This window comes from Drosophila tropicalis, unplaced genomic scaffold, assembly GCF_018151085.1.
Source record: "Drosophila tropicalis isolate 14030-0801.00 unplaced genomic scaffold, ASM1815108v1 contig_158, whole genome shotgun sequence".
Taxonomy (NCBI): Eukaryota; Metazoa; Arthropoda; class Insecta; order Diptera; family Drosophilidae; genus Drosophila; species Drosophila tropicalis.
The window spans coordinates 7,529,967-7,542,100 of NW_027172602.1; the positions used below are offsets into that span (position 1 = coordinate 7,529,967).

General features: G+C 41.0%; 4 protein-coding genes across 4 annotated transcripts; 3 read left to right on the forward strand and 1 right to left on the reverse strand.

Annotated features, from left to right (window-relative positions):
* Nucleotides 1-1,073: 1,073 nt before the first annotated feature.
* LOC137583120 (zinc finger CCCH domain-containing protein 18) lies at nt 1,074-6,293 on the reverse strand. Its single transcript, XM_068298023.1, is given in 8 exon segments — nt 1,074-1,730; nt 1,811-1,951; nt 2,027-2,182; nt 2,245-2,764; nt 3,110-4,051; nt 4,113-4,217; nt 4,219-4,877; nt 5,975-6,293. Coding segments are annotated over 7 exon segments (2,724 nt in total). The 5' UTR covers nt 4,822-4,877; nt 5,975-6,293; the 3' UTR covers nt 1,074-1,473.
* A 165-nt stretch (nt 6,294-6,458) lies between these two features.
* On the forward strand, nt 6,459-7,198 carry Rpp20 (ribonuclease P protein subunit p20). Its single transcript, XM_068298032.1, has 2 exons — nt 6,459-6,728; nt 6,788-7,198. The coding sequence occupies exons 1-2, from the start codon at nt 6,564-6,566 to the stop codon at nt 7,196-7,198; spliced, it is 576 nt and encodes a 191-aa protein (XP_068154133.1). The 5' UTR covers nt 6,459-6,563.
* Nucleotides 7,199-7,201: 3 nt separating this feature from the next.
* LOC137583143 (transmembrane protein 203) lies at nt 7,202-8,053 on the forward strand. Its single transcript, XM_068298041.1, has one exon. The coding sequence runs from the start codon at nt 7,202-7,204 to the stop codon at nt 7,634-7,636; it is 435 nt and encodes a 144-aa protein (XP_068154142.1). The 3' UTR covers nt 7,637-8,053.
* A 58-nt stretch (nt 8,054-8,111) lies between these two features.
* LOC137584412 (importin subunit beta-like) lies at nt 8,112-10,711 on the forward strand. The gene is made up of 2 exons (XM_068299795.1): nt 8,112-8,318; nt 8,375-10,711. The coding sequence occupies exons 1-2, from the start codon at nt 8,112-8,114 to the stop codon at nt 10,709-10,711; spliced, it is 2,544 nt and encodes an 847-aa protein (XP_068155896.1).
* Nucleotides 10,712-12,134: the final 1,423 nt, after the last annotated feature.

Sequence of the window (12,134 nt, forward strand, 5' to 3'; positions counted from 1 at the left end):
AATGAAATGTTTCAAATGCAACGAAAAGTATATATGTACATACATATTTCTTGTCCGATTTTGATGATCAATATCTCATTCAACGGGGAATTTAATACACTATTGATAAAGTGTTCAAGTGTAGTTATACTTTAGTATGAATTAGGGGCGTAAAATGACGCCAAACAGGAAGACCAAAGAAAATACATACCAAATAAGAATCTGAAGAAATAAGGGCTTCTCCTTCCTGCTTTGTCTCCTCTATTAGTTGGAAGTATAGTTTAAACCTTTTTTGGAGCTGTATTAAAACAGTAATTACACTTATTATTACCAGATCTTTGATTGTTACTTTTCGAAGGCGACGTTAGGCGACGTTCATCAAATTTATGGCCGATTTCGATTAAAATTATCGAAATCGACGGGTAATTAGAATTACTTGCATACGCTGTTCAAGAAAAAGCACACTTTAGAATGATTCAGACGTCATAAAATGACGTCAAAAACCAATTTATGGCAACCCAAAAGAATGAATTGCAAATTTATAGAGAAATTTTAAAGCCAATCAGAAGATTACAGCTGACCAAAGCGACGTCAAATAAATTTTTTTCAAAAAAGTTGTCGTTTTTTTTCCTTTTGGAATTTTTAAGGGGATAAAAACAAACTACTTAACATCAATTAAACTTGACTTAAAATAAATAGTTTTTTTGGCTACATAAAATATTTTGACTGTTTCAATCATCTGATCAACAGTCGTAATTGTTCTTTATTAGCATCTTTTACTTAACAAAAATCTAAACTTATTCATTACAAAATAAAATTTCTTCCAACTCTTTTTCTTTGTCATCCATGACGGGGGGAGGGGTTGGATTAAGGACAACAATTGCAACAAGGTATTGCCAAGTGGACCATTTTAGCGAGAGCGTTTATTTTGTTGTTGTTGTTTACCTTTTTCTTTAATTTATTTTTAAACAAAATTCATGTAGGTACAACTGATTTGGTCATTTGGGTAGGTAAAAAAAAAAAAAAAAAAACCACGCGTATAAGTGCGCACAACAATGCATTGATGTATGTATGTATGTATAAAATTTTAAATGTTTGTGTGTGAGTGCGTGTGTGTTTATTTCTTGTTGCGTCTACATCCTGTATGTATGTTTATGTGTGGGTGTGTGTGTGTATATGTATGTGTTGTACATATGTGTCTGATGTTTAAAAACTAAATGCATTCAATTTGTATTGCAATGATTGAATCGTCTCTTTCTTATATAACCAAAACTAAACAAGTTCAATTATGAATAGACAGAGAGTATAGCAATTCGACCATTCTTAAAAACAAAAGAAAATAGAAAAGATAACGGTGCGAGCGCAGCTACCGCTTCTCTTGCATCTGCCGCAGATGAAGAAAATTATCATGATCATGTTGAGTGATAATGCTTATTAATTATGTATAAATTTAATTGTAAATGTAAATGATAATTGTCCTTGATTTACAGGTTATCAGGTTAGCTTGGAACGCTTCTTAGCAATGGCATCCTCAACGGCACGCAATTGCTTGAGCAGTTCTTCGCGACGTGATTTTTTGCCATCCTTCTCCTTTTCCTTGTCCTTATCTTTGTTGCTATTGCTGTGATCTTTCTCCTTATCGGAATCGGCTGAGTTGGTGGGTGAGGCCAGCGCCGAGACACCGACCATGTTCGATGTCTTCTTAATCTCAATGGAAATAGGTGAACGTTTCTTTGTTGGTTGATCAGCAGCTGTCAGATAAAGATCAAAACAAAATTTAATTAAGGTAAAGTCTTAAATTTTTTTTTTTTTTTTTTTTTTGTCTACTTACGCTTTTTGATTAATTTACGCTCATTGAGAGCCTTGTCTGTGGCACGTACACGCTGTTTTTGAGGCGTCTCACGCGATCTTGACGAGCTATCCGATGATGAGGACCCCGAGTCCGAATCGGAATATGAGGTATCCGAGGAATCTAATAAATATATAATATAATATATTATTTATCCGTTAATTATTTCTGATATGACAGAAATATAGATAGGTATACCAGAATCTGAAGTGCTGGAACTATGGCGACGTCTTAACTTATCAAATTTCTTAGGCACCGGCGATGATAGTTTTTTCCGTTTCGAAGCTGGACTGTGACCACCAGCACCACGCTTTTCTAGAGTCGGACGCTTATACGATGGCGATAGGCTGGTCTCTGTAATATGTAGTTTAATAGTTAACATAGTCATTCAAATAAGTTGTTGAGAAGAAACTTACTCGATGAGTTCCTGGGGCGTCTTGGTATCTGGCTTGGCGAACGTGCACTCGTTCGTCCTGGATGGTGCCTACGTGTTGACGATGACGCTGACATCATTTTGTGATGTGAAGCCGATCCCCCATACCGTCGCTTATGATCGGATGGGCTGCTGGAACGTGATGAATCTGAACTTGATTCACTTTGCGAACTGTTCGAAGTGGAATACGACGAGTTGGTGCTATAGCTGCGACGATCGCGTCGACGACGCTCTTCGCGCTCATAGGAGCCACGTCCCATCGATTTCGAACGCATCCAAGGATCGCTCCATTCATCACCACGGCCAACAGCCTCAACACGTTGTACAATCACCTCACGTGCAGGACGCAAACGACGATCGTCCTCATAATGTGGCATACGATGCGGTGGCAGCTCCCGGTAACGGGCCATCCTGCCATAGGCATCGACATCCTCGTACGGCGGTGGCATGTACTGGCCACGCGACCCATAGCGGTCGGGCAGTGGCGGACCAAAAACCGTGTACTGCAAGGTCATAAGTGAACGATGAGAAACTCTCTTAGATGGATGAGACTTTGAGGTTGATGGATTGGCATGCAAGGACGACATTGATGTTAGTCGATTATGCTTATAGGAATGGGGGGGCCCAAGACGAGCATGGGAATGAGGATGAGTAGTAGTAAAGTTAGTATTGGGACTTGCACTAGTACTAGGGTTAGTAGTAAGGTGAGGGTGCGGATAATTTGCAGCATGAGGATATGGATGGAGCTGTAAGAGGGGTTGTTGATGCGGTACTTTAGCTAGTGGACGTATGGGATATGGATGTGCTTGAGAAGGAAGAGAAGTATGAGAATGTAGATGCTCACGCACCGCATTCGGCGGGGGTGGAGAAGCGACACCACCGCCACGCTCCTTAAGGTAGTAGGGATCCTTTTCCAGCTCGTCGGGCGACAGTGTCAGATTCATTTTCTTATCCTCGAAATCCATATCCTGCTCTTTGCGTTTATTGGCCTTACGCATCATTTCCTTTGCAGTGCGTAGGCCTCGCTCCCAGGCATTCTCGACCACAACAGGCACCTCCGAGGGCAAAAGTACCGTGCGAGACGACTCATGGTGGCCCCCACCATAGATACTTGGACCATGATGCACAATAGACGATGGCCTATGATGAAGGGGCGGGCGCTCATTGCGATAATCGTGATAATCGGCAGCTGCTCCGTGTGAACTGTATACACCACTAGGCACACGTGATCCGCTGGTCAAACCACCACCAACACCGCCTCCACTGACGCCAGCTCCAACGCTGCTTCCACCGACAGCCCCACCACCCTGCATGGGCACCGAACGAACCAGACTCTCAAACATGGTATAATTGCCTTTGTCGGTCACGCCTGGGTGCAGAAAGCGACAGCTCATGCCCCAAGTACACTGGCCACGCGTGTAAAAACGACACACTGGCTTTGGCTCTGTCTCCTCTGGACGTTTCTCATCCTCATCAGATACTTCGCCCTCTTCTAGTTCCTCTTCCTCAAGCTGCTTTTTCTTGTTGGCCGCCGCCTCAACCTCCTTTGATTCTTCATCTTTCTCAGCCTCGCCATCTTCGTTGTCATTCAGCTTGGCTTTGTTCGTTTCATCAGGTTTTTCTTCAGCTTCACCATCTCCATCGACACCGACAACTTTGCTGCTAAGTTCGGGACATTCGCCCTCCTCGGCCTCAAAGTCAAGGGCATCGTCATCATCATGGGTCTTTACCAGATCCTCAAGAACCTTTGCGTCAACAATCGCACGGCCATTGGAAGGAGGCCCTTCCACCTGTAAAACGATTAGGGCATTAGAGAATTTATAATAATTTTGGAAATGACGAGTCTCTCACCTTATGAGACGTTTGAGTGTCGTCTTCGCTACTAGTCTTGGCCTTGCCATTAACCTGTGCCGGCAATGAGTCATCCGAGATGGCTCCGTCCTCATCCTCCTCATCAAGGACGGGTGAATTTTTTGGACGGCGCCCGCTTCTCATCTGCCTCAATGTCACTCACATCACTTAAGTCTTCGTGGCTTATGTTGAGATCCACGGCTGCTTGATTGTACAACTGTGGACTATTGCTGCGACTTCGGCTACGACTGCGGCTGGGGCTACGGCTGCGACTGTGTCCCGGTGAGAGTGATTGTGACTTGAGTACAGCTTCCGCTTGACCTCTTGCAGTTGTCAATGCACTTACAGCAGCAATTGTAGCTGCTGTCTCAGCCGGCGGTGGAGGCCTAGTTGAATCACCTTCATCGTCACTGGATGAGCTACTTCCACTACTGCTGCCACTTCCACTACCACTACTACTGCTGGAGCTTTTCTTTGTCACACCCTTGGATATGCCACTGCGACTGGAGCTGGAACTAGAATTGGATGACGAGCTGCTAGTGGATGCGGCACGCGCAGATCTGTCAATGTTCTGAGAATTGACAGATATGCCATGACTGGCATTTGCATTTGATGTTTCCTTAACGGGAGAATTTGAACAGGATTCAGACGAATTGGAGGCAGAGCTGGGCCGAGAATCATCCGACTCGTCCATCGTGTGATAGACCATCTGACTGATGCAAGCCGTGGTCTACTGTAAATTGTGTAGCTGGTGATGTTAATTGCCTGTTGGAGATTCAGATTCGAGGATAAAATGCAAATGCATTAGTGAATTTATCGATATCAATGTCATCCTGTTTCGATGAACTTCCGCTAACCACACACACCGAAGTGAAAGAGATAGATTGGGCATACATATACACATATATCGGTGGCGTATGATACTAGATAATCAAAAATCAGGTAAATATTCGATTATATCGTTTGTAGCGATAATTTGGGTCATATCGCCGTATATAAGTTTAAGTATGTATTTTAAAAGTCGATTAAAGTAAAAAGCTGATAAAATACTTAATAGTCAATAAAAACAAAATTACAAAACAATTATGGCAAATCAAATTTAAACGTATACAGCTAAGTCAATTCATCGATAGACCGATTTATCGATATGCTAAAAAGATAAAAAATGTGAACGCAAATTAATCGAAAATAATTTACAAAGGTCTCTATCCGTTCTATCCAGCTTCGCTCTTGAAAATTCATTCTTCTCTCTTAAGTTTCGTGATGTTTCAATATTGTGTTCTCTCTTTTCTTTTGGAGGGGGGAAAGGGGACAATTTCTTGATCGTTAAGTTTTCTGTTCACTTTGTTTAATTCTTACCTTCATTGCGTTTTACTTTATTTATTGAAACTTTGAAATTTTTATTTATTTTTACGTTGCGTGTGTGTGTTTCTCGTTTTCCTTTTAATGTTTTTATTCGCTTCTTTTGCTTTAACGACTTTTAAGCGCGTACAAGAGGGAGAGAGCAATTAACTAAACACTAACAACAATTACAACAACAACAACGACATATAGTGTCTGACAACTGTAATTTGCTCTCAACTCTCTCGAACTCTCTATTCAAATTAAACACACACACACATCGGCACACACACACACACACACGTTACTTTAGCACTTTTCGCGACTGAAATTTGCGAAATTTCGACTGTCTTTTTGGACTTTCTGTTCACTTTAACATTTTTAATTTTCACTTACGCAGTTGTATTTTTTATTTTGGAAGGGAAAAATAGAATACTTGAGAAAAATAGATCAATTGTTGTTTTCGTTGGCTTTTAGTTAAATATGCATAAGCTGCGTGCTGTTGTATTGCTGTTGCTTACCTATGACGATTAGAGCGGAGCCGAGGGCGCCTCTTTCAGCGCCGCAGTCGAAATGAATTTGCCTTCGTCAATTTTTTTTCTGTCTTCTTGCCGCTGCTCTCTTAATCTTTCACTGCCCACAAGTTGTATTATTGGCACTCTGTTTTGGCCTAAGTTGGCTTTGTTACCTGAATTAGTTAACAAATGTTAAACAATTGAATATTGAATTAATTCAATTTGATGAGCGAAGAGAATATAGTTTTTTCCTTGCTGCTGCTTTCCATGTAATTTTCTTCCTTTCTTCCTCTTTCTGTCAGATTAGTGATGGGATCACATTAAACGACCATCGATGACAGCAACCCTAACCAACTATCGATGGCAGCAACCCTGACCAACTATCGATGGCGGCAACCCTGAACAACTATCAAACGTTGCATTTTCCAACACTTTTTTCTGAAAAGACAAATTTCGATAACTTGTTTTGTTTTCAACACTATTGTTACCGATTACCTTTCGATAATTCTTTAGCACCTTGATTTGCATATGTTATTTCGCTAAGTAAATAATAGTATGAAGAAGTGCATCTAATTTGCTCCCTCTTCTTCCGATTATGGACAACAAAAACAAACCAAACAACAGACACAACCGTGGTCGTGGCCAACAGAACTCAAATTCCAATCAACGATATCGTGTGGTACGCAAGGTGCCTCCGCGTGCGGCCAACGACAACGAAAGCCGCAATAACATTTACATTACTAGCAAAACAGACATTAAGGTGGGTAACAAATTTTTTTCACATTTTCGCTTAACCACTGTTCCTCGTTGTATTTGTAGGCCCAGCAAAAGCGATGTGAGGATATTCTCAATTCTGGAGCTAAGGAAATCTACATACATTGCATGGGATATTCCATAATCCGCGGTCTTAATTTAGCTCTGCAAATCGTTGAAAAATCCGAGGGGGCACTTAGCTACGTGATACATACATCCACCATACGTCTCGTGGATGAATTGCATCCATTGTGTGATGATGAGGATATAAGTTTTCGCCAACGTAACAATTCCGCCTTGCACATAAAAATTTACAATAGCAGCCTGTTCGATATTGTGGTTCCCAAACTGCCGGCACAACCTTCCCTGCCAGCCGGGATCGACGACAAGGAAGTGCCACCATCGCAACCGAGAAAGAAGACAAAGAAGCAAAAACCACACTATCATCATCATCAACAACAGCAGCCACAGAAATAAATCATGTTCAAGCTATCTGAATTGGTTCGCTGGCTAGGCCTTACCGAGTTTGAGATCTTAATCAATCTTTGCGGCTTATTAGTGTTTACCATAACGTTGTCTTTCAAAATCGCCGGCACATTTAATAATATTTTGCCCGAACTAATGTCCGACTGGTTCACCATATTCAGTCCCTTATTCTTTATTGATATATGCAATGCATACTTCTGTGTCATTGTCGGTATACGAATGTATCTGGATTCGGATAATAAACGCAAGGCCCTGCATCGCTTCATGTGGAGTACATATTTCCTTGTACTGATTGCCATCTTTAAGTATTTGCTTTGCCTTAAGTTATCGGGTCGCACGGGTCTTGAATATAGCGAGGTATTCTCACCGATATTTGTTCTCCTCCAACTGGTAGCCGTAAGAGCCTGCCAGCTGCCCAATTCCATTTAGAAATCAAGAAAATTCTCCGTTATTTTGTGACAAAAAAAAAAATAAATACGACAACTGTCTATTAAAATTTACATTTATGTATGTATGTGTTCTAACAAATACAGATGTCAGGAATAAGACATACACCGCATACTTATGTACATACATTCTGACATACAAAATATACACATACATACTTACATACATAATTGTCAGTAACGCTGACTTTTCAAATGTCAAATTGTCGAATGCATACATATGTACATATGTACATACATATGTATTGAGGATTTTCATTTTTTTTACCAAGTAGTCGTTGATTTTAGCTTTAGACGTCAAGAGTATACGATGTTAAGGAGCACAGCACAATTCTCATTCTAGCAACGGAACTCGTCGAAATCGGTTGAATAAAATTATTTTTGTCTGATTTGTCCGAAATCCAAGAAAAGTTTATTCAACATTTTTGTGCTTTGTGTAATCAAAAAAAAAAAAAAAAATGGCTTCCAGTAACGAGGAATTGGTTGATATTCTAGAAAAGACGGTTTCGTTGGACACGAATGAGCTTGTCCGTGCGCAAAATTACCTCGATAAGGCAGCAGCTGCGAACTTCTTGAATTTTCTATGGGAACTGTCCGAGATTCTGGCGAATCCTTCACAAAGTGATGTTGCTCGTGCGGCAGCTGGTCTTCAGCTAAAGAATCGGGTATGTATGGAAAAGATGTGATAATTTGCAAACTGTAACGAATCTGTTGGCACCAGTTGTCCGATGACGAACAGAATATAGTTAAAAGGAACGTCCTTTCTGCCTTGCGGACTGAGAAGACACGCCCTTCATGTGCCGCCCTATGTGCTGCGAATATAGCCGTGCGTGAACTGCCGACGCAGTATTGGAGCAATCTTATCCCAGATATGGTCCATCAGGCGACCGACCAGAGTTCCACTGAAATGCAACGAGGATCAGCTCTGCAGGCCATTGGTTACATATGCCAGGATATACCGCATGATGTTCCGGATGATCAGAGAAAACTGCTGCTAAATGTCATTATATATGGCATGAGCAATTTTGAGTTCAGCAATCGTGTGAGATTGATAGCGACGCAGGCTCTGCTAAACTCCCTGGAGGTCGCCAAGGCCTACTTCAAGGAGAAGTCTCAAAGCATAATGAAGATTGTTTGCGAGTTAGCACAGTGCTCAGACCCAAAGATCTGTGTGGCTGCTCTCCAGTGTTTGGTCAAGACTACAACGTTGTACTATCAGCATATGGAACCGTATATGGCGCAGGCGCTGCTCCCGATCTCGTTGCAATCAATTAAATCGCAGAATGTTGAAATATCATTGCAAGGCATAGAGTTCTGGTCGAATATGAGTGATAAAGAGGTCGAATTGCACCGCGAGTCTCAGCAGCAAGCATGTGAGTTGAAACATTATGCTTCTGGGGCATGCCCATTTCTGGCTCCATTGCTATTTGAGAAATTGACCCAGCAGAATGAGAACTATGATGAGGACATTTGGAATCCAGCTAAAGCATCATCCGTATGCCTTATGCTCTTGGCCTCTTGTTGTGAGGATATGACTGTGGCGCATGTTATGCCATTTATTCGGGAGAACCTTGATTCGCCCAATTGGCACTTTCGTGCAGCAGCTGTTTTGGCCATGGGTTCGATTTTTGATGGCATCAAATCAAATTCCCTTCAACCAGTCGTCCAACAGCTCATGCCCACTTTGATTGGCTTGGTAGGCGATCCTCGTCCCTTGGTCAGTGAGACAACAATATGGACAATGGTTCGCATTTGCCATCTCATGCCCGAAGTGCTCATTCATGAGAGTTATTTGCAAAGTCTTCTGAATTGCCTAAGCACCACCGCCAGTGTGAACTCGAAGCCTCGTGTGGCTGTCCAAACTTGTGAAATCATCATTAAGATCTCCAAGGTGGCCTACGAAGAAGCCATCGCCCTCGAGGGCGAACCTCCCAATACGTATTGTCTGACACCTTATTTTCGGACCATCGTGAACCACTTGCTGGAGATGACTGATCGTTCTGATAGCGGGCAGGCCAATTTGAGTCGCACCGCTTACCAAGCTATGGTCGCGACGATAAGCAGTTGCCCTTTAGACTGCTTTCTGTCTGTGCAGAGTGTAGTGATTGTAGTCCTGGGCCGTCTCGACCAAATCTTGGCAATCGGCTTGCGTATGAATGATCCAATGAATCGTCGGTGTAATGAATTGCAATCTTTGCTCTGTGAACTATTGAAAGCGGTATTGGGCACCTATAATCCCCAGGATGCGAAACTTATATCGGATGACGTAATGAGGATCCTCTTAATGTTTCAATTGAATGCTGTAGCATTAGCAACTCATCAACAGAATGCTTTGGAGACTATATCCACATTGGTTCACCTTCTGGGCAAGGAATTTGTCAAATATATGCCAGACTTTAAGGATCTTCTTATTACGGGTTTGCAAAACTGTGCCCAACCCCGGGTCTGTCGTGCTGCTGTCAAACTGAGCGGCATCATCTGTTGTTCCTTGGAGGATCTGATAGTTCCCTATTCCGATGACATAATGTCCGCATGGCTAAGCAACTTGTCCAACCCTGATTTTCCGAGCAATATAAAGCCCAATATTCTATCGGCCATCGGTGATATGGCCTCGACAATTGGTAACAAGCTTTTGCAATATTTGGATACGGTTCTCGAAAAGCTAAGAATTATTTGTGAGGTTCAAATTGATGCCACCGACATCAATGAGTATGGCTTACAAAAGTGTATCAATGATTTGCACGAAACCGTTATTGATGCCTACATCGGCATCATTCATGGTCTTGAGCGTATCGATGATGGGCAACATGTCTCGCGACTGGAACCAGAGCTTGTTCATATAATTGGCTTCATAAAGCGATTGGTCCTAGGAGAGGATGTCACGGTTACAAAAATGGCAAACGCCGCTCTCTTGCTTAGTGATCTTTGCGATGCTCTTGAAGAATCAATTAAGCCATTTCTCAACGATCCGGTTATTGCAAAACTGGCAGCAAAGCAGAATTCCGAGGATTCAGCGCATTCGCTAGCCTCACTGACTGAGGACTCCTCTTCAACATAAAACACAAAACATCTATGTACTTACACACACACGCACACATACTCATACATACATATGTATATGCAAACATATTTTGTTATTTGTCAGACTAAATTCTATTTTGTTTATACTACATATGTATGTACATATATGCACACACACATGTGCATAATCATACATAATACATATGTACATATGTATGTATAAACAAAATGGACTTACTAGTCAAATATATTTGAAATGAGCATGCCAATTTGGATGTGTCAATTGCAAAAATGTCATCTTTCAGGCACAAAGAAGGATCGTGGCTAATCTCGGCACATCCACACAAGCGTTTTGCTACATAGTGTGATAGAAAATCTCTTGAATTTTCACAATTTTACTAAGGATATAAAATAAAAAAAAAAGTGGTTTTCCTTCCTCAAATCAATAGTCATCGTAATAATTACCACATTTAATTCCTATGTATTAACATCAAAGTAAACAAGACTTAAAATTAGTCTATACTCTTACATCTTTGCATTATAATTGAATATTTATAATACATTGTTAGTGTATTAAGAGAAATAAATAAAATAATAAATAAACCGAAAAAATCTATGGCTATGGCGTTTATAGTTATCGATGTACATATATTAAAGGATCAACTCGGATAAATATACATACATATGTAAGCATACTTAATAGGGCTTGTCTGTTCTATAACGGTTGTTTCATTGCTGTTATCAAGGAAGATAATAAATAAATACTTAGCCCATTAAAGTAGACTTTGTAAATTTTCACGAATGGCCGTTTCTTATCTCTTCTTATTGTCCAAAAAGAAAGATCATTGGAGGCATATAAATTTGGAGTGATTGCTGTAAATAAACAATGAAAACTTTTTTGTAAATACGTCACTGGGTCGAAAGCTCTCTGCTCTTGGCACAGAGCATACCCAATTGGCAATGGGCGCCAAAAGTGTGGAATGTGGAGTGAAATCAAATCATGAACAGATCCAACAAATATAAATTAATAAATATTAATCTAAGATAAAGTCCATTTCGGTAGTAATTCGTCTTATTGGATTCTTCTTTATCAGTTAAAATTTCATTAGGTAATTTCTCATTGGGTTGCATTATTCACCCCTCTCGCATTTGGCCACTTCACTCAGCCATCTATTATACAATTTTGATTACTTGTTTCGCTGAGCGGCTGTCATTTGTGGCTATTGCTTTTTCGCAAACACACAGCATAAAGTGTTTGCGCTGCAGCTTTTTAATACCCTTACAAATGGCGAGCATATTGCGAGAAGGCTTACATACATACATACATTGGAATTGGTCGCCAATAACTGTTGACCGTTTATTTTCCTTACGGTCTACTTCTGCTCTCGGACTTTTTGCCCAAAGTATCAGTGAAGAACACGGATTATGGGACCGCACGAACCCGTCATCTGTTATTTGGG